The 23,202-nt window shown below is 36.5% G+C and overlaps 1 protein-coding gene across 4 annotated transcripts in view; it reads right to left on the bottom strand.

Annotated features, from left to right (window-relative positions):
* Nucleotides 1–23,202, bottom strand: part of AQR (aquarius intron-binding spliceosomal factor) — a 119,290-nt gene that overhangs the window by 53,884 nt on the left and 42,204 nt on the right. For all 4 annotated transcript variants that reach the window (XR_004348719.1, XM_032624670.1, XM_032624671.1 and 1 more), the window contains exons 16-24: nucleotides 22,669–22,810; nucleotides 19,379–19,557; nucleotides 15,804–15,971; nucleotides 14,279–14,448; nucleotides 12,481–12,722; nucleotides 10,425–10,571; nucleotides 9,566–9,635; nucleotides 6,947–7,057; nucleotides 4,361–4,470 (exon numbers count right to left, since the gene is read on the bottom strand). Coding sequence is in view for 3 of the 4 variants with exons in the window: in XM_032624670.1 (XP_032480561.1) it covers nucleotides 4,361–4,470; nucleotides 6,947–7,057; nucleotides 9,566–9,635; nucleotides 10,425–10,571; nucleotides 12,481–12,722; nucleotides 14,279–14,448; nucleotides 15,804–15,971; nucleotides 19,379–19,557; nucleotides 22,669–22,810 (1,339 nt within the window). In the remaining variant the exon portion in view is untranslated. The remainder of the gene's footprint in view (nucleotides 1–4,360; nucleotides 4,471–6,946; nucleotides 7,058–9,565; nucleotides 9,636–10,424; nucleotides 10,572–12,480; nucleotides 12,723–14,278; nucleotides 14,449–15,803; nucleotides 15,972–19,378; nucleotides 19,558–22,668; nucleotides 22,811–23,202) is intronic.

The raw sequence follows: 23,202 nt of genomic DNA, 5'->3' as shown, positions 1-23,202 counted from the left end.
GATGCAGCTAAAGCAGTTCTAAGAGGGACGTTTATAGCAATACAATCCTACCTCAAGAAACAAGAAACATCTCAAATAAACAACCTAAACTTACACCTAAAGCAATTAGAGAAAGAACAAAAACCCCCCAAAGTTAGCAGAATGAAAGAAATCATAAAGATCAGATCAGAAGTAAATGAAAAAGAAATGAAGGAAACAATAGCAAAGATCAATAAAACTAAAAGCTGGTTCTTTGGGAAGATAAAAAAAATTAATAAACCATTAGCCAGACTCATCAAGAAAAAAAGGGAGAAGAGTCAAATCAACAGAATTAGAAATGAAAAAGGAGAAGCAACAAGTGATACTGCAGAAACATAAAGGATCATGAGAGATTACTACAAGCCACTATATGCCAGTAAAATGGACAACCTGGAAGAAATGGACAAATTCTTAGAAAAGCACAACCTTCTGAGACTGAACCAGGAAGAAATAGAAAATATAAACAGACGAATCACAAGCACTGAAATTGAAATTCTGATTAAAAATCTTCCAACAAACAAAAGCCCAGGACCAGATGGTTTCACAGGCGAATTCTATCAAACATTTAGAGAACAGCTAACAACTATCCTTCTCAAAATCTTCCAAAATATACCAGAGGGAGGAACACTCCAAATGTCATTCTATGAGGCCACCATCACCCTGATACCAAATCCAGACAAAGATTTCACAAAAAAAGAAAACTACAGGCCAGTATCATTGATGAACATAGATGCAAAAGTCCTCAACAAAATACTAGCAAACAGAACCCAAAAGCACAGTAAAAGGATCATACAGCATGATCAAGTGGGGTTTACCCCAGGAATGCAAGGATTCTTCAATATACACAAATCAATCAATGTGATACACCATATTAACAAATTGAAGGATAAAAACCATATGATAATCTCAGTAGATGCAGAAAAGGCTTTTGACAAAATTCAACACCCATTTATGATAAAAACTCTCCAGAAAGGAGGCAGAGAGGGAACCTACCTCAACATAATAAAGTCCATATACGACAAACCCACAGCCAACATCATTCTCAATGGTGAAAAACTGAAACCATTTCCACTAAGATCAGGACCAAGACAAGGTTGCCCACTCTCACCACTATTATTTAACATAGTTTTGGAAGTTTTAGCCATAGAAATCAGAGAAGAAAAAGAAATAAAAGGAATCCAAATTGGAAAAGAAGAAGTAAAACTGTCACTGTTTGCAGGTGACATGATACTATACACAGAGAATCTTAAAGATGCTACCAGAAAACTACTAGAGCTAATCAATGAATTTGGTACAGTAGCAGGATACAAAATTAATGCACAGAAATCTCTTGCATTCTTACACACTAATGATGAATAATCTGAAAGAGAAATTAAGGAAACAATACCATTTACCATTGCAACAAAAAGAATAAAATACCTAGGAATAAACCAACCTAAGGAGACAAAAGACCTGCATGCAGAAAACTATAAGACACTGATGAGAGAAATTAAAGATGATACAAACAGATGGAGAGATATACCATGTTCTTGTGTTGGAAGAATCAACACTGTGCAAATGACTATACTACTCAAAGCAATCTACAGATTCAATGCAATCACTAGCAAACTACCAATGGCATTTTTTTTTTTTTTTTTTTTTTTTTTTTTTTTTTTGCGGTATGCGGGCCTCTCACTGCTGTGGCCTCTCCCGCCGCGGAGCACAGGCTCCGGACGCCCAGGCTCAGCAGCCATGGCTCACGGGCCCAGCCGCTCCGCGGCACGCGGGATCCTCCCAGACCGGGGCACGAACCCGCGCCCCTGCATCGGAAGGCGGACTCTCAACCACTGCGCCACCAGGGAAGCCCCCAATGGCATTTTTCACAGAACTAGAACAAAAAATTTCACAATTTGTATGGAAACACAAAAGACCCTGCATAGCCAAAGCAATCTTGAGAAAGAAAAACGGAGCTGGAGGAATCAGGCTCCCTGACTTCAGACTATACTACAAAGCTACAGTAATCAAGACAGTATGGTACTGGCACAAAAACAGAAATATAGATCAATGGAACAGGATAGAAAGCCCAGAGACAAACTCGCACACATATGGTCACCTTATCTTTGATAAAGGAGGCAAGAATATACAATGGAGAAAAGACAACCTCTTCAATAGTGGTGGTGGGAAAACTGGACAGCTACGTGTGAAAGCATGAAATTAGAACAATTCGTAACACCATATACAAAAATAAACTCAAAATGAATTATAGACCTAAATGTAAGGCCAGACACTATAAAACTCTTAGAGGAAAACATAGGCAGAACACTCTATGACATAAATCATAGCAAGACCCTTTTTGACCCGCCTCCTAGAGAAATGGAAATAAAAACAAAAATAAACAAATGGGACCTAATGAAACTTCAAAGCTTTTGCACAGCAAAGGAAACCATAAGCAAGACAAAAAGAAAACCCTCAGAATAGGTGAAAATATTTGCAAATGAAGCAACTGACAAAGGATTAATCTCCAAACTTTACAAAGAGCTCATGCAGCTCAATATCAAGAAAACAAACAACCCAATGCAAAAATAGGCAGAAGATCTAAATAGACATTTCTCCCAAGAAGATACACAGATTGCCAACAAACACATGAAAGGATGCTCAACATCACTAATCATTAGAGAAATGCAAATCAACATCACAATGAGTTATCATCTCACACCAGTCAGAATGGCCATCATCAAAAAAACTAGAAACAGTAAATGCTGGAGAGAGTATGGAGAAAAGGGAACCCTCTTGCACTGTTGGTGGGAATGTAAATTGATACAGCCACTATAGAGAACAGTATGGAGGTTCCCTAAAAAACTAAAAATAGAACTGGCATATGACCTAGCAATCTCACTACTGGGCATATATCCTGAGAAAACCATAATTCAAAAAGAGACAAGTACCACAATGTTCACTGCAGCCTTATTTACAATAGCCAGGACATGGAAGCAACCTAAGTGTCCATCGACAGATGAATGGATAAAGAAGATGTGCCAGATATATATAATGGAATATTACTCCGCCATAAAAAGAAACGAAATTGAGTTACTTGTAGTGAGGGGGATGGACCGAGTCTGTCATACAGTGAAGTCAGAAAGAGAAAAACAAATACCATATGCTAACACACATATATATGCAATCTAAAAAAATAAGAAAAATGGTTCTAATGAACCTAGGGGCAGGACAGGAATAAAGATGCAGATGTAGAAAATGGACTTGAGGACACGGGGAGGGGTAAGGGTAAGCTGGGATGAAGTGAAAGAGTAGCATTGACATATATACATTACCAAATGTAAAACAGATAGCTAGTGGGAAGCAGCTGCCTAGCACAGGAAGATCAGCTGGGTGCTTTGTGACCACCTAGAGGGGTGAGATAGGGAGGGTGGGAGGGAGACGCAAGAGGGAGGGCATATGGGGATATATGTATACATTTAGCTGATTCACTTTGTTATACAGCAGAAACTAACACAACACTGTAAAGCAATTATACTCCTATAAAGAAGTTAAAAAGAAAAACTGTTGCGTGATCTCTTTAATACAAGAACTCAAAATAAATGCAACATAATAAGTTAACACTCTTTTAGCTCTTTTGATGTCTATAATCGATTTAGTCAAAAGTAATGTTCAATAGTCAAAGGCTGTATTTATTATGTACAAGCTGTTAATTATGCCTATTGACTGAAACTATGCTTTAAAAATGAATTTAAATATAAATGAAATGAGCTATCATAAAGCAACTTTAAAGGAAAAACCCAAAATACTAACAGCAGAAGAAATTTGACTTCTAAAGTTTTAGTCACCTTACAATATGTAATATTAAGCATAAAGTCCAGCTAAACTGGCAATAAGTTCCTGAATTAATATTTACAACCCCAAAGCTTATACTATCATTAATCTCCAACTGCATTTCATTAAATGAATCCAGTTAATTGGTGCCTAAAATATATGCAAATTAAATGTGCAGATGAAATGTGAACAGGAATTGCGTAAACGTTGTACAGTTTGGGCTTGGCAACATTAAAAATTACTTCAATAAATAGAGAGCAAACGGATATATGCAATTTAAACAAGATGAAAAGATAACTCTCTTCACTGAAATAACTGTATGAGGAAAAAAGTGGCATAAACATGCAGAACTGGAGCAGAGGGAAATCCTGAACAGACTTTAGGTTCAATTAGGATAGCCTAAGTAGGTTACACTAGAACCCTTCAGAATTCAGTTGGAGTATTCACTGCTCTCTTTTCCTGTTCTTTATTAAAGAAAAAGAGAAGGTTAAAAATTCTTTGTATACCGTTTCAAAACTAATCCCCATTTGCTAACCTGCTGAAATCTTTCTCCGTCTCCAGCTCTTCTTCTCCATGACCAAGACGCAGGAGGTGACGCTCGTCAATGTCTAAAGCCATGATTTTCTCAAACAACTGGTTCAGGGCCTGGAGAATAAAAAATAAAAAAAAAAAGAATGATGGAGAATTTTATAGAATCAGTAGGCTCCTTTAAAAGTAACAAAAACTAACAATCAGAAGGATAGAAACGAATGAGCATTGCCCAGTCAGATAAGAATCAAAGTAAAAACACAGAAGGAAACATCTTATATTAAGGCCATTTATAATTTAAACAAAACAGTATTTTTATTGATTTCTGATATTGCTACATATGTATACTTGGTCAAATTAGTAACTGGAAATCATAAAAACCATCTATCCATTACATCTCTGATAATTTATGAAAAGAGAAGGCTTTGGCTCAGTATATATTTCTCTCAAGTAGTAAAAATTAGTAAAATAATTAACAATCACATTAAGTTTCATTTTATTTAACAGAATTTCCATGAGTTGCAGAAAACTGAAAAGTTTTTGTGGTTGGAGAAGTCCTCTTAGATGTGTGGGTAGAATACTTCAAAAGGATCACAGAGAGGAAAGGTAAAGTGCAACATTCAAATCTTAGACTGAAAGTCTAAATTAGCTCTCTATACAATAAGAAGCAGAGCACTCATTGCAAACTGTTCTGATGAAAGCCATTTACCTATGAAATGTTCGTATTTGGGGGTCCCTGAAATCCTAGTATTTACTATCTGAACATCTGCAGTTATAAGGTTTTGCAGAAAGGCAAAAGTTTCATTGCATGGAAAGATATGCTAATAAAATGACATTTAAAAATTAGCCCCCACTCAAATATTTCTCCCAATTTACCACTAGTTTAACCCCGCCCATGAGGTCAGCATCCAGTCTTGTAAACATCCAGGCTACGTAAGGTATACAGATATCCTTTGCTATCACAATTCTAGCAATTAGAGCTCAGAAACTGATGAGATAAACATAAATCTTCAGGAAAAAAATTCACGCTATCTAAACTCTTGATATTTTTCATCTAAAACTTGAGATGCAATAGATCAGACCACATGGCATTACTCACTGTCCAAACCTTTCCTATCCAAACTCACGAACCACATAGATTTAGGGGACAAAAAATACTAGCACATTGCAATCTCAGAAAAAACTGCAAGATTTCATCGTGAATTAAAGTGATGTTGGAGAACTGCTAGAATTATAGATGGGAACCAAGATCTGGTAAACAAAAACAGTTGTGAAATATCAACAACTTGCGTTTAAGAGGATGGTCTAATTATCAAAGGAGCAAAGAAATCTTTGGCTATTTTTGCAAAATAACCTTCTCTATAACTGTGCTACACAAGACAGTCATAAGTAGAGGATACTATAGAAAGTCATTATCAAGTTATGACAAAATTTACTAAAAAATATTATGTTAAAACAACACTGAATAATTCCTTATTCATTCTAAGTATCTGTAAATAGGTAACATTATTATAGACTGAATTTTATTAAATAGAAGAAGAAAGTCTTTACACAGTTTGTTTCTTTTATCAAGATAAAGCCTTAACCCTCTCTTGTGCACAATTTTAGTACACCAGGCCAGTTACTTATAAACTTTAAAGAAATAAAAACATAAGTGAATGAATTGGATAGTACTAACTTTAAAATCCTGAGATTAAGTTGATGAATAACCGTAAATAACATTTAGCATTCTAAAAACTCAGTGTTTCTCTGTAGACCAACTTTTTTAAAGAATTGGTCAACTGAAATCACTATTGTTAATACGTATTCAGAGAAAACAGGTACCTTTGGAGATTTAGACTACCATGTGAGTTTCATAACATGTTTCAGAATGTTCTGAGAGCTAGCTCCCTGTCACATTTTACATTAGAGTTAATATCACCTGTTCTTTTTCATGTCTATGGTAGTGACAGCTTCAGAATAATTACCTCAGCACACATACAGATGTAAAGACCATTTTTCATCCATTATTTACAAGAAAGGAGTTTGCTTTCCTTGTTTTAGCTATTTATAAATGCCTTATGTATTGGACCTGCAACCTAAAATTGTCCTTCCATGTAATATACATATTCGTATGCACATTTTATAAGGATTTAAAATTTAATCCAGTATTAATGTGATCTGGATTTAGTCTTTTAGGAATATCCATTCTACTAGTAGAAAAATACTACTAGTAAGGGGTAATGCTTTTGATCTCAAAGTAAAAGGTCTAGCTTAGCATGGATGATAGGAGAAAAAGGCAATTACCACATATCCAAATATTCTTCTCAGCTTTTCCACATTTGGACTGCCTCTATTCGAAATAAAAGATTGTTTTTATATTTTTCTCAATATGGTCTAGTCATGACCAGAGATGATCCAAGATTAACTCAATAACAAACATTATGCTCATCAGCCTTTCCTGGTACTCTGTGAGCCCATAATCAGGTTATCATATAAGCAGAAATCTCCATTGTGCTTTCATGCATCTCCCACTCCATACATGCATGTCCACTTCATACATGCATGTATGGAGTGCATGCATGCACACGCACATACACACTCTCTCTTTTACCTGATTGGAATGAGTAACAATCAGAGTCCTCTGCTCTGGGAAATTGTGGTAGATGTTGGATATGATTTGGACCGCCACATCTGTTTTTCCTGTACCTGGTGGGCCCACAACCTAAAAAGCAGACGAACACATAGCAAACTACTAAGTTATCACACAGTTAGAAAATGGAGATTTTAAAACTGAAAGATAAAATAAATTTAAAAATTCACTGGGTAAGTTCAATGCAGAATGGACAAGACAGAGTTAGTGAACTTGAAGACAAATCAATAGAAATCACCCAACCTGAACAACAAGCAGAAAAAAAAAGATTAAAAAAATAATACACACAGCCTTGTGAATCTATGAGGCAATATTAAAAGGTATAACCTATCTCTCTAATCCTAGAAAGAAGGGGAAAAGCATGCAGTGTAGAAAAAGTATTTAAAGAAATAATGGCTGAAAATTTCCCAAATCTGGCAAAAGACATAAATCGCAGATTCAAGAAGCTCATTTAACCATAAACAGAATAATCCCAAAGAAATCTAAGGCCAGACACATAATAATTAAATGGTTGGAATCTAAAGACAGAGAAAAAAATCTTAATAGCAACCAGAGAAAAATGATATATTACATATAGCAAAAAGATGTTTCAAATGACTGTGGACTTCTCATCAGAACATGGAAGCCAAAAGGAAGTGGAATAACATTTTTAAAGTGCTGAAAGGAGAAAACTATCAATGCAATATTCTTTGTCCAGTGAAAATATCTTTAAAGAATGAAGATGAATTAGAGACATTCTCATATGAAGGAAAATAAAGGTAATTCATTGCTAGCTGATCTGCTCTTAAAACTGGTAAAAGTGGGCTTCGCTGGTGGCGCAGTGGTTGAGAGTCCGCCTGCCGATGCAGGAGACACGGGTTCGTGCCCCAGTCTGGGAGGATCCTACATGCCACGGAGCGGCTGGGCCCGTAAGCCATGGCTGCTGAGCCTGTGCGTCCGGAGCCTGTGTGTCCCGTGCTCCACAACGGGAGAAGCCACAACAGTGAGAGGCCTGCGTATCCCCCCGACAAAAAAAACCCCAACAAAAAGAAAACTGGTAAAAGAAATCCTCAAAGGAAATGATACCAGAGGATACTTGAGATATCAGGAATAAAGGATAAATGGTAAATATAACAGACTATTCTTCTCCTCTGGAGTTCTTTAAAATATGTTTGATGTCTGCAAGAAAAAGTTCTAATATTGCCTGATGGTATTTTCAGTGTATTTACAGGTAAAACATATGACAACTACAACATAAAAGGGGAAGGTAAAGGGACCTATACAGAAGCAAGGATCCTCCAATCAATTTAAGAGACAGAATACTGATTCTAAGTAGGCTGTGAAAGAGTAAGTGTGTATACTGTAATTCTCTAGAGCAGCCATTAAGAAAAACCTATACAAGAGATATAATAAAAGAACAAAATAGATAAATATAAATGAAACACTAAAAACTATCCAAATAACTCAGAAGAAGGCAGGAAAAGGGAAACAGGAACACACAAAAAAGGAAACAAACACAAAACAAATAATGAAATGGTAGGCCTAAACCCAAACACATTAATAAGTACATTAAATGTAAATGGACTGAACACACCAATTAAAAGCAGAGACTTGTCAGAATGGAGAAAAAAAACCACGCACCAACTATATGCTGTCTACAAGGAACTCACTTCAAATATAATAGGTAGGTTAGAAGTAAACTGATGGGAAAAGATATATCATGTAAACACTAATCAAAAGAAAGCTGTGGTGGCTATATTAATATCAAAGTAAACTTTAGAGTAAAGAAAATTACCAGTGATAAAGACAGACATTATACATGACAAAAGTGTCAATTCACCAAGAAGACACAACAACCCTGAAAGTGTATGTACATATCCATAAAGCTTTAAAATACATGAAGCAAAAATGGACAAAACTGAAAGGAGAAACAAATCCAAAATTATAGTTGGAGACTTCAATACTTCTCTCAGTCAGCAACAGCAATAGTACGTGGAATACCAGCAGGGAAAGACAAGTACTGAATAACAGCATCAACCAAATGGATCTCATTGACATAAACAGGACACTCCACCCAAGACAACAGAACACACATTCTTTTCAAGTGCACACAGAATATTCACCAATAAATCATATCCTGGGCCATAAAACAAACCTTAATAAATTTTAAAAAATTGAAATCATAGAAAGTATGTTCTCTGACCATAATGGACTTAGACCAGAAATCAGTAAAAACCTTCAAATACTTGGAAATTAAACACATTTCTAAAGCATTGTCAACAGACTTTTTCTGTACAGGGCCAGCAAGTAAACATTTTACTCTTTGTGGCCCATACAGTCTCTGCTACAAGTATTTAAACTCTGCTGTTGTGGCACAAAAATGGCTACAGGCAGTACATAAATGAATGGCCACAGTGAGGTTCTAACAAAACTTTATTTATGAACATTGAAATGAGTAGCGTCCATACACATAAGATGCCACAATTACTTATAAACACTTAATTCAGTTGGGTTTTTGGCCTTAAAACAGAATACACGCTGAAAATCTGACACTTCTAGTCTGAATCCATTTAAGAACTTGTAGAACAGTAACTCTCTTACCATAGTTAGCCCAGGCTGCATTCCAGCACGGATGGCCTCTATCTGTGTATGAGTGAACTGAATTGTATTCCTTCAAATAAGAGTTGATAAGAAGTTCGTTAAAAATAAAGATGGATGACGTTAGTAAGAATTTAGACAACAATGACCAGAGGTCTGAACATCTGCTCTATATTTGCCCCTTGTTTCCCAATTTCTTCCTCCTCCCAATCCAGCCCTTTCTGTGGGTGTGTGTGCAGTAAACAGTACATACAATAAGATATACCTTCTTAACAAATTTTAAATGTACAGTACAGTGTTGTTAACTATAAGCACAATGTTGCACAGCAGATCTCAAGAACTTTACATCCTACATGACTGGCCCAATCTCTTCTGAATGACCCTCTTTACCTTCGCCCCTCCACAGACCAATTAAAACTGAATGAATTTTATGGAAAGAAAAGACTACAGTTATTTTCCAATATGTTTAGCCCAGCCCAGATCTTAACAAGAGTGTCAAAATTCTAGTTCCAAATCTAACACCAAATACAATGCCACTTTATTAGTCATGGCACACAAGCACAAGGGTAGCTGCTAAATGCAACACATGGTCATGAAGTAAGAGCCTTGTGCTCACATTAAGGTAGACTGTTAATATTTATTTCTCATAGTACCTGAAAATGTTTCTTTTTGAAATATTACTACAGAATGGCCAAAAATATTACTACAAATGGCCAAAACTAACAGAAGAGAAGTAAACAGGGTCCAGAAACAGAAGTTTCTAAATAATTTTTAAAATCAGAAAAATTTTTAAATATTACTAATCCACTTGAAATAGCAAACTATTATTCATTATTACAATTAGCAGAAATAGTGAAATTACCGTTTGGGCTGGTTGTAAGGATAAGGACCTCTATTAGGAATAACATGAGGTTCAACAATTAAGGTTTTTGCCTCTTCAGTGTCTTCATCTTCCTTCTCTGCATCTTTCCTTTTCTTCCCCTTTCCATTTCTTACTGGAAAAGTTATCCTACAAGACCAAAACCTTGTTCATTTTTACAATTAACAACAGTTTACCAAGCACCTATCTTGTGCATGACATTGTATAGAGGATAATCAGATGAGTAAGAAACATTTATAGTTTAAAGGAACTTACTATCTGCATATAAATTTTGAAAAAAGCATATTTAAAAGCATTAAAATGCAGCTAAGGGTGTTTAGATTAAGAAAAAAGTCATCTGATTAAAGGAGAATCAAAGAAGAAACATTTATTTATATATTTATTTTGTTTTTTTAGGGGAAATAATTACTATTTTTTTAATTGGGGTAATATTCACATAATATAAAATTTACCATTTTAAAGGTTCAATACAATGGGTTTTATACAATGTTGTATAGTCATCACTACTCTCTAATGCCAGAATACTTTAATCAGTCCAAAGGAAAACCCATGCAATTAAGTAGTCACTCTGTATTCCAACCTAAACCCAGCCTCTGGCAATCAGTCTGTCTTTATACTGTCCTATTCTGGACATTTCATGGAAATGGAATCATACAATATTTGTTTTCTTCTGTCTGGCTTCTTTCACTTAGCATGTTTACGAAAGAAAATTTATATGCTTATGGCACATGCACTGTAAAGTGCCTTACACACTGTCCTTCCTTTAATCAGAAAAGGCTTTATGGGAAAGGTGGCATCTAAAATGAATTTCAATAGACATTCCAGGAAGAAAGAAGTAGCCAGTTCTGCTGAAGTGTAGGATACAATGGAGAAAATAGGGCTAGAGAGAAAGGCGGGAGCCTTGTTCTGACACCTCTGGAATATCAAGCCTTTAAGGCAGAAGTTCTTAGCCTGGTGTCAGGGATACCTCAGCAGGCAACTTCCCATAGGTACCTGAGGAAGTTAATGAATACCCTAAAATTAAACTGTTAGACAATGGAATGACTCTAGCAGTAAGGCATGTAATGGGTTTAAGCAAGGAGACAGAGGGAGCAAAGACATTGCCATTATAAAGACTGAAGTGTTGGGCTTCCCTGGTGGCGCAGTGGTTGAGAGTCCGCCTGCCGATGCAGGGGACACGGGTTCGTGCCCCGGTCTGGGAGGATCCAACATGCCACGGAGCGGCTGGGCCCGTGAGCCATGGCCACTGAGCCTGTTCTCCGCAACAGGAGAGGCCACAACGGTGAGAGGCCCGCGTATCGCAAAAACAAAAAAAAAACAAAAAAAACACTGCTGAGATTTCAAGATGATTTTGCCATTAACAAGATGAGGAAAGTACAGAGGAAGATTAGGTTTGGGAGTTATAAAGCATACATGCTTTCAATATGCAGAATTATTATATTTATATATAACAGTTAATTAAAAACATTCTAATTTGCAACTAAGAAAGTAATTAAGTCCTCTGCTACCACCAAGGTATACTTAGTGCTTCGCCACTAATCCATATGACAGAATTCATGAAGCAATCAGCGCTTCAGGTACTTTGTTCTTTTTCTACTCAAATTAAACCAAAGCTCCTTTAACTTTGAGTATAACTATATTATGAATATTTAAAATTTGTAAAAGCAATCAGGGTTAAAAGAAAAGAAGAGAATTTTTTCCTAAAACAAAAGAAAGTTCAAAATCACATGGCTATGTGTATTAATTAGCACATATTTCTTCAGTCAAATGCTACAGCTACATTTATATAGTACTCTTCAGACAAAAAGCATTTACTGAACCCTTGTAAGACATGAGGCTACTTTTACTGTGGTCTTAAAATAGCTACTACACAAAGAATTAGAAATAAATTTATCCCAGTGATTATGTGGTGAGGGTAAAGACTACCCAAACATTATCCAGATATGATACTCAAAACTTACTTTATCTACAGTCCTGATGGCCTAACTCAGACTGACTACAGAAAGCTTAAAAGGAGTATATCCAGTTTTGACTTTACCTGAAAGGGGGTATCTGTAGAGCTGGGTCATCCACAGTTACTTTAACATTATGACCAGGAAAGCTGGTTTTTAAATGCTCAATGGAGAAAAATGTATCATTGAAATCAAGGGTGGCGATCTGATTGGGCATTTTGGAATAATGTGCACTACTTGGATCCCCATAACCTAAAATGATGTCATGCAGCCAGTCAGGTACCACACAATCAGTATTCATCAGGTTCCGAATAGTCTCCAGCACAGCCTGTCAGTAAGAGGACAAAAACGGATTTTGTGAAGAAGACATCTCAAACATTTGCACTTCAATGGAATGCCAAGCTGGCTGCACTAACCAGAATTCCTGAGTGTTTCAGGGCAAGAAGCTATTTTCTGCTGACAGGTGCTTGGCTAGACTGAATCAACAGCTATATTTTCAGCTGATACCATACACTGAGTTAAACAAAAGACCAAACTCAGCAAGAACAGTTTATCCATTAGTAGTTCGTTTAGACAGAATGTCATAGACGAGTTTACCACTTGACTTCTGTTGAGCAGGATGAAAATCTGATCAGGTCTACACATTACAGACCTGATGTGGTCTATAATTATAGACCATTACAGAACAAACCCTTAAAAAAATGCTTCCTCTTAGAAATTAAACAGAGCTGCCCATGTAAAGTGAAAGGAAAAACCATGTAGATACCTGGGAGAAGACTGTCTAGGTAAGCGGAAATACCATGTACAGAAGCCTGCATTATTAAAGAGAAGCAAAAGGGTCAGTGTGACTGGCATTGAGTGAATAAGGAAAAAGTGTTAGAAGATGGTGTTGGAGAGGCAGCCAGAGGACAGATAATAATGGGACTTTTGGATTACGGTAACAACTTTCTACTGTGATGGGAGACCACTAAAGAGTGTGAACAGAGGTACCAAGGTATAATTCACATTCAGTCACTATGTGGAGAATAATATAAGGGGAGGAGCAGTCAAGAAGAGAAGCAGGCATGTGAGAGATGAAGGTTCTTGCACATGGCATCAGTGGAGGTGGTAAGGTAATTAGACTGATTGATGGATTGGATGTGGAGTGTGAGATAGAAAATAAATTCCTTTGTATATGAGATTTTCTTTTTTTAAAAATGGTAATAAAGTGATAATGTATAAGAAGCACTATTTTGGGGGAGAGAGAAAAGAAAGGCATTTGTGCAAAAGCTAGTGTTATCAAATGCTAGAACTGCTCAATGTTTAAGTTTTATAGTATAGTTTCAAATAATACTTCCAAATTCTTCCTTACTAAAACTCCTTTTCTCTCCATAAAGTTATTATAAAGGTAAAACTCTCTAGCCCCCAAACTTCCCTTTTCCCACTAATGAGGAAAGTATAAATACAAAATATCACAGTAATTTAGAACCCTGAGGTTCCACATTTGTACTCCTAAAGTAATTTGAAAATACACCTACATTTGATTTAAGAAAGAAGTCTCAGTAAACAAACAAGCAGTTTTCTTCATCTCAGACTGAAGCATAAACTGAGTATCTAATATACGAAAAGCAAGAAGGGAGGCTGATTTTTAAAATAACACCTGGATTAATTTATATTTTAAGTTTCCAAACTCATCAAAAGACAAAGTAAGATTTAGCAAATAAATTTACTTAAGTTTTTATATTTAATCTATATGTTAAGAATTTAAGAGATTTGTTTAGAATCTAAACACAAGCAGTGATCGTTATTTTAACAAATCTTTTTTAACGTAGGATCTACATATTTATGTCTTAAAAGTTATTCAAATTATGAAATACTACTTTTAGTTTATAGCCCCCAGATTACCTTAAAGTTATTTTCCTTCGGTTTTCTCCTCATTATTATATTGAAAGTTTCATACACATCTTCTGCTCCATTTTGTATTGTATTGGTCATATCTTGTTGATACTGGTTTGGATCCAAAAACACTCTAAATGTCCTTGATTCTCCTCTAAGATTGGGTCTGGGTTCAGGTCCTAGACATTTTTTTAAAGTTTATTAAATGAAATATATACTTTTCAAATATCATAGTAAGTTAGCAGAACTCCTTTTCTAGAAATGATGAGTAAAGTGTCCAGATTTAACTCCAGCAATTCCCCCAACTAGAATGCCTTCCACTCATCCATTTTGAGATCCAAGCTGAAAATATTTTCTCCTTTTTCTAAACTGTCACTATTTCTTCCCAGAACAGTCATGTGACGTTTATGGTGCAATGCCATGAATTGCAATTATTTGTGTATGCCCTCAACTAGAATAGGATCCTTAGAGGTCAAAGAACTTGACTTGTGTCAGTTACTCATAGCTCCTCCTATTGTCATACATATAGTAGGTACTCGGCTGATTACTCTTTTTGTCCTTCCATATTCCATGTGTAACATCACTAGTATAACAGGAAATTTCATATACTAGTGGCTGAAAGCTCAGACGCTTTTTCTTGCCCCTTTGCCCTCTCTCCTTTCTTTTTGCCTTTGACCTCCAACTCTGGTCCCAGGACGTGGCCTTATGTTTATTCTACCTGTCCTCCATTCTCTTCTCCTTTTTCTTTTATTCTAGTGATAAGAGTAGCCTAGTTTTCAGCCCTTTAGCAATGATTCAATCTTGAAATCACAGGTAGTAGAAGCTGATTCAAGTTCTGATAGAAGTTTCATAAACAAATTGTAAAATAAGCACTTGGACATAGATGCAGTTATAATTTAATAGTATTATCAAAAATGTCAGGACAACAAAAGAAACAATTTCAAAAAACAATCAGTTAAGTCTAAGAAATCAAACTGCGTTTCTAAATAGGGTAATGCTGGCATCTTGGGCAGGACAGTCCCCTCTAGAAGACGGTTCTGCTAAGGTACTCAACATCCCGGACCCCCATCCATCAAACACCAAGAGCTCACCATCCCCTTCCTTTACCCCAGTCATATGCCACCATGTATTTTGAAACACAGGGTAGTGCTGTTTCCATTTGAGAACCACTGCTCTCATGAATCAAATCAGTAAAACTTAAAAAGGAAAAATGAGAAAAATATATCACTGAACAACTATAAGAGGTGTTTAGAGGTTTTTAAAAGCAATATTGTAAAGTATCATATAAGGAAGAATTTTAAATATTGGCAATTTCAAAAGATCCTGTCCAATATCTAAAACAGAAGTTGAGAAACCATATTATTTATTTCTAAAACTGGGTGGTACGTACCCTACACACTTTTATATGTAATTCTTTGTGTTGATTTAGTATATAAAACAACTAAAAAAAATCACCTAGGACACAAAAAGGAAAAACGGCAAAGACATTTATCATTACGTATACACAGTCTTTCAAACATGCAGATCACCATACCGTCTTCAATGACACGCCCTTTATCGTCCAGCATGCCCTGGACCTCACAGCCTCTGACATAAACCAGGCCAACCTGCTCAACAAAAGGTCTCCTCCGGTCAAACTTGGTACCATAAGGTTTTGTGGGACGTACGGTAATTAAAAAGCATACATCATGCTTCCGAAGTCCTAGTAAAACACAAAAGACATTTCCACTTATTAGAATGACATTGCTTTGTCTCCTGTTGGCAAATTCTCATCCTCTTATCTTTTGAAAAGGTATATAAAACATTTAAAATATCAGAGGTGATCAATGATTATACGTGCTTTGTAATACAATTATGGGTTTTCCTATAACCTTCAATACTCAATGTTTGACAGCAATAATTAAGTAAAAATTTCTCTTTATATTAAAATTAGAAACTTTTATGCCGTATATACATTAATGAATAAGTCCTCCAGATCACGCTACAGCTCCAAAACTGGATGCTTGTCATCATTCTTATTTATAACATTCTTAATAAGTAACCAAAAATATGGTTGGCATGTAATCCATCTATATCATATTTAGCAGGTTTCGAACATCAGTTTAAATTGTCCATCAGTGTCATTTCAACAACAGTCTAATTGTATTTCACCAGAAGAGGTCAAGTCTAGAATAATTCATCAAGGCACAAAAGCACTGTTTATAGATAGCATCTTGAGAAGGCAGCTGAATATATATTGCTTCAGTTGGCAAATGCTGAAATTTTTATAAGCAAATGCCAAGAAATAGGAGACTTGTGCCAAAGTCTGTAGTTTCTCAGTCATTGGCTCAAATTACGGATTCAACTGGATTCCCAGCTCTATTAAAAATACACACTGGAAGACAAGGGACACAAAATTAGACCACACAGCATATAATGTTACACCACTTAATCTTCATTTTTTTCCCCCGATTCATTTTTTTCTTTAGTTTTATTTATTTATTTTTGGCTGTGTTGTGTCTTCGTTGCTGTGCACGGGCTTTCTCTAGCTGCAGTGAGCAGGGGGCTACTCTTCGTTGCAGGCTTCTAATTGTGGTGGCCTCTCTCTGTTGCAGAGCACAGGCTCTAGGCACACGGGCTTCAGCAGTTGTGGCACGCGGGCTCAGTAGTTGTGGTTCACAGGCTCTAGAGCGCAGGCTCAGTAGTTGTGGTGCACCAGCTTAGGTGCTCCACAGCATGTGGGATCTTCCCGGACCAGGGCTGGAACCCGTGTCCCCTGCGTTGGCAGGTGGATTCTTAACCTCTGTGCCACCAGGGAAGTCCCCCGAGTCACTTCTGTTAGTCACTGTATAGTATAAATGCAAATTTAAACAGTCTGCTTGCTCATAACCTTGGTTATAAGAGATACAACTAAATCAAATCAGCCATGTGAGTGCGTGGCTAATAGTATTAATTAGCACCATTCTGGTTTGTTTCAATATGGAATAGGGTTTAAGTGTGCTAGAAATAGTAACTGATTCATAATTATGACTTCATTGTTTATTTCCCAACAAATTCTATGCAAAGAAGCAGGAGAACAATGAAAACTAAGGGGAAATGATCTACTATGTGAGTTGTACCACCTATATAACTTCTGATCTGCACAACTCATTAAAACTTCCCAGTCTCAGAGCCAAAGAAGTAGCCCTGAGAAGTAATTTAATCCCCACCAATGTTATCTTTTGGCATCACAGAGGGATGCCGTGGGACGTCTTACATCCACGTTAAAAATACCTGTATTACAATAAGCTGAACTCAACTTTCAGCCATTTGCATTTACTCCTGGCTGTGCCTTCTAGGGCAGGATCCAACATTTCAGTTTCACTAATTCTGTTTCCTTAATTTTAAATGGGGTAATGGAGAAGATAAGGGCCTGAGCTTCACACCTTCTTGAAGGGACAACAATGTTTTACAGCATTTAGCTTAAATTCTTCAAAAATTTTCTGTTTTTACAGGACAGTGTTCATTGCTATTTACAGAACCTCCCTCTCACTTTTTACTTGGTTGCTCTATCTGGAATCAATAAAGGGCCTGCATTTTGGCTTTGGTCTCCCAGAAAACACTCTTCTCCCCACCATGCCCCAGATGAACTGCTTGTCCCACAATACTCTATTGTTCCCTATATTGCCCATCAAAATCTACCCATTCTATTTCTCATCTACCAGAGGCCTATGTTTAAAAAAACAAAAAAGACTATTTGATGGCCTTCTGACTACCAGCCTCCAAAGTAATGGAGGTAAGAGACTCGTAAGGGGTTTGGGGTAACAAATCCTTTTTTTTCCCTTAACACTATAATGCAGGCTTGTCATCTGTCATCTATACATTTCTACAAAGGGTCGTTTTTTTCTTCAAGTTTTACTTCTAGCCATCACTGCTTCTAGGGGTGGCCAATAAGTTATTTCAGTTCATTACCCACTATGTAAAAGTGTTTATTTTAATACCTCCTTAAGCTCCAAGGGGCGATAAATGTAAAACCTTCAGCAACTGAATGACTTTCTCACAATTCAGCAATAATAAGGGTACATAGTATTCTAGATGTGTAATGCACCAGATTTGAACAATTTTGAAGGATACAAGAGCCAAAAAAACAATCTGTCACAAACTATACCAACTATGGTGGCCACTTGTTAAACATTTGGCCAGCTTTGTTGCTGGCTTCCTTCAGAATTATTTGATAAATATATCATACAGACCCTATGGTTATAAACAGCTATATTGAGAGCAATAATTTCTGAAAACTGATCCATTAAGGGACTATCCCTTTCCTTCTGGCATGCCAAGAAGGTAGAAGGCGATAAAACCTACCAGCTCCTGTTTCTCATAATGGGACAGCAAGAGCTCTCATAGACAGCTGGGAGAAAAATACAAAAGTGCCAATTAAAAATCAGTTTACATGCCATTTCTGGCACAGGTGGTATTGATGTTTTAACTCCATTTGACTTAGTAACTTAGAACATATCTGCCTCTAAATAAAATTGTGACATAGAACTCCCATCCCTAAAATCTTGCTTAGTAAAGAATAGGGAAAATAACTTCCCTGCAATTATTATTTATCCTTGAATACATTTGATTTCACTGATTCTTTTAATCTGACTTCTTCTCTTTGGTACAAATTGTATACATCCCTATTCACTTTACTTTGGCTGCTTTTATCTCTTAAAAATACCAGTTTTCCTTACTTGCTTTGCATGTGTGCAAGTTATATGTGGGTTCCCCCCTTTCTTTAGTGAACACAAATATTTTATTCTTTTTATAGTGATCCTATAAATTCATAAACATTATCTTCCTAAATTTTATGATTTAAAATGCTCTCCTCTCAGCTCTGCCAACTGCAATTTTCACAACACTGATATACGTGCTATTTTATGCTTTTTATTAGAGTATGAGGTATTTAATTATTCTTGTATGATCTTTGGTATTTTTACTAGTAATAACTATAAATCAACTGCCATTCTTTAAAACAAATTTTAAAGATAAAGTTTAATAAATTTAAAAGGGCAATATCTGGTGAATGTGCTTTGCTAATGCTCTAAGTGAAAGTCTATAAATTGTAACAGCAAAAGATGACCACTTCTTGAAAGGCAAAGTTACCTTCCCACTCATCTCTGATGTGGTCTCTGACGTTCAGATGGATGCTGACATCTGCGCGAACCCGGGTTGGCCAGTTCTCGCCTATGCTGGGTTTGGCAACCTCCACCACAGTGAACGCCACGATGGGCTGGGCCATTCGCGCCCAGCCACCGAATACCACCCCGCCATACTCAGACTGCCTGGAAACCAGAAGCAGAAGACTGGTTACCCAAGCAAAGATCAACTTTTGCTCAACTTTGGACAAGTTAAACTAGTAACTAAGAATACATGGTTAGCTAGTATTTAAGCCCTAACATTAGTAACTCTTATTTCTAAACTAAAAACACCCCCTAAGTCTCAATATTTAGGAAGTATATATGGTAGGATGAAACAGGCAAACATGGCCCACAAAAGAAAGGGAAGTAGAGGAATGTCCCCCACATTCCCAGAAAAACATATAACTCTATGTACGTAAGAGATGAGCCATTTTGTCGAAGAATGAAATAATCCAGCACATTCAGTTTTATTTTATATTCTTACCCTCTTCCCCTCTTCATCAGGATAGTCTCAACTGTTTACATTTTATCTTATGTATTATAAATACTTCTATAAGTTGCTTCAAAAATCTTTTAGAACAAGCTAGACCTTAAGAAATTAAAAACAAGCAAATGACAATATCTATGCAAATGCTTTCTTTAGGGCACAATATTTAAAACACTGAAAAGACACTGCTATGGATGGCAGTGTGGGGAATCATCAAGCTAGTTGTAATAACCAGAACCACCAACAAGCAAATATTCATTCTTTCTTCTTATATTGGTGCTTTAGCTTTTACATTAAATAGTGTATTGGGGAAACCTGTAATACAAAAACTGCAGCAACACTCCAAAATTGGAAAGTACTCCCAAAAATGACACGCTTACAAAGATAAAGAAAACCTATATCCTAAGTAAAGGCTTTTGTAAATAACAGAAAATTATAAAGCTTCATAACATCAAAGAGTGAAACCAATTAAAAATAAAAGTTCTGCAATCCAATGACTTGGTCAGTACTAAAACAATTTCTAAAAGGCATTACCTTGTGTCTAAAAGCTTTTGTAATAACTTTCTATCACCTCCCCCATTTTTCACAACTTTATTGCAATACAGTTTATATACCATTAAATTCATTCACTGTAAATGTACAATAAATTTTAGTAAATTTACAAAGCTGTGCATCCATCACCACAATCCAATTTTGGAACATCTTCATCATACTTTAAAGAGATCCCTCTTGTCTACTTGCAGTCAACCCTTCCTACTCCCAAGCAACCACTAATCTACTCTCCCCAATTCTTTCCTCCTTTATAAAATCTACCTGCAACATGAGGCATTAAAAGAGTATAGATTTCTGATCCTCATAAGCACATCCTCTTTTACACTGCTCAGTAGTTTCAGTAGCCTAAAAACATGATTAGAACTACACAATAAGTAAAAATGCCTCTGCTACTTTTCCACCTTCAAGACATGAAACAGAAGGAAGCCCTATCCCCCAAGATCTCATAATTTTTAAGTTTCCAATAATGGGCAATTAGGAATGAAAATTTAGAAAAATTTATTATCAATAGTTATCTCCAAAATGTAACATTTTCTTCCACTAGCAGAAAATAATGTAAATTTTAAAAAATTGGGGCTTCCCTGGTGGCGCAGGGGTTGAGAGTCTGCCTGCCAATGCAGGGGACACGGGTTCACGCCCCAGTCCAGGAAGATCCCACATGCCGCGGAGCGGCTGGGCCCGTGAGCCATGGCTGCTGAGCCTGCGTGTCCGGAGCCTGTGCTCCGCAACGGGAGAGGCCACAACAGTGAGAGGCCCGCGTAACACAAGAAAAAAAAAAAAAATTATTAATAAACCATAAGAACTCCAAGTATTACTGCTTTATTTGGCATTTAAGTAAAATATAAATGAATTCTACTTGATGAGCTGCTAGTTACTAAGTCCCTACTTTGCAAAGTGATCAAAATTAGGTCCAGAGTCTGAGCATGTAAGTGCAAGGTAACCATAAATTATAAGGCAGCTTTCTGATCAAGCACTCCCCTGGGGTCCAAACAATGGGCAATAATTTCAGCAAAGCTGTGGGCAGAGACGATCAGCCAGTGGGTATACAAACTGCACAGCGCTAGCCTGCCCACTGACTCAACTGATTATTAAGTCAAAAATACTTTGTTGTGTTTTAGACTCTCACCCAGAATAACTTTTCACATAATAATTAATTAAAAACTAGAACTGTGTATGAAATAAAATATGGAAGTGAAAAAAACATCATAATCACAGTGTCCATGCAGCTCTCTGTAATTAGGAAGGAGAGAAGCCTGGAAGATACCTGAATCAGTTCACACTCAATATATGTTAAGCTTTTCACACAGAATGCAGTATAATTGTACCTATGTATGCATGGTGTGACAATAATTTAATGAAAATTCATTTTACAGAATTATTTTACTCATTTACAGTCAACTGTGATATATAACTTATCTCCAATAATTTCATACCTAGAATGAAATAGTGAACGAAGGGCATTTACCCAAAGTTAGTCATGTCTAAAAAGCAAAATGAACCTTCACAAATCTTGTAATGCAGAGCTGCCTACAACAGAATGAAAGTCTTTTCTTAGCTAAAGGAGTTCCAGACAGAAGCTAGCAGGTGGAAAGCTGAGTTTAGGCAGAAAAGTTCTTCAAATAACGAAACCTACTCAACAGGCCCTAAAAGTAAATGCTGATGATTTAGTCTCTTCAAGGCAACCTATGGATGGAGGGCAGGGAAGATGTTCCAATGTTCCACTCTGTGCAATGTTCAGCTATGCCCCTCATCTCCTGCCAGGTCCTTTAGAGAGGCTGACTGAGACTAGTGGTGACAGCCACAAGAGCGGCTGGAGTAACAGAATACCCCTTTATCGTAAGCTTCTCCCAGGACTTAAACTGCCCTGCCTAGTACAGGCGTGCTGGCCAGCCCATACCCTTCCCTCTTTACCCTTTTACTAATGCCCAACCTCCTCCCCCCTACATTTCTCCCTCCCGCCCCACTTCCCAGAACAATGACCTCTCTCCTCTTACCCTCCGCCCCACTTCCAACGACCCAGATACATATTTTCTATTTTAGCACTTTGGATATACCTAATTCACATTCAAGAACTTCTCACAGAGTAAATATCTCATATTTTAAAGGGCATCTTCACCACAGATATATTATTTCTAATTACACATGTGACGTTTCTGACAGAAGTACATCAGTTACTGTTTGCATCTCTTCATTGCAAGTGGAACCCATTTACTAACCATGGCTTCATTCTGCTGACACTATCCTCGATGTCCTGCCTAATTTCATAAGTTGATTCTAAGCGGAAGAGATTAAAGTTCCTTAGGAGGTAATCATGAAGAGTCAAAAACTGCAAATTCAACTTGGGAAGAGCAAGACAACCTGAAAAGGAAAATAACATCCATATTTGAATTATTTGTTTTAATCAGACATCTGCTTTATGTATTAAAACAAGGCAGCACAAATTTGTTAAGAATCTAGTTTAATGGTGTCTAAAATACAGCATATTTGATAAGGTCGTATTCTCATTTCCACACAGAAACTGAAACCAAGTTAACAAATGCCATCTATTAAGACTGGGAATAAAGGATGAATTTCATTAATACATGTTATCTGCACACCAATGACTCATATGCAAACAGTGCTTCTAAAAAGTATTTAAAGATACTTAAAACTAACACAAGTAGTTTAAAAATTCTTTCTTTACCACCTAATTTGTATTTGGCAAATCTCAAAGTAAACAATGCTACTATAAACATAGCCCATGACCAAAT

Source organism: Phocoena sinus, chromosome 2 (assembly GCF_008692025.1).
Source record: "Phocoena sinus isolate mPhoSin1 chromosome 2, mPhoSin1.pri, whole genome shotgun sequence".
In the NCBI taxonomy this organism is placed as follows: domain Eukaryota; kingdom Metazoa; phylum Chordata; class Mammalia; order Artiodactyla; family Phocoenidae; genus Phocoena; species Phocoena sinus.
The sequence above is the reverse complement of the archived record's forward strand: the minus strand, read 5'-3'. Positions and strand labels throughout refer to the sequence as shown.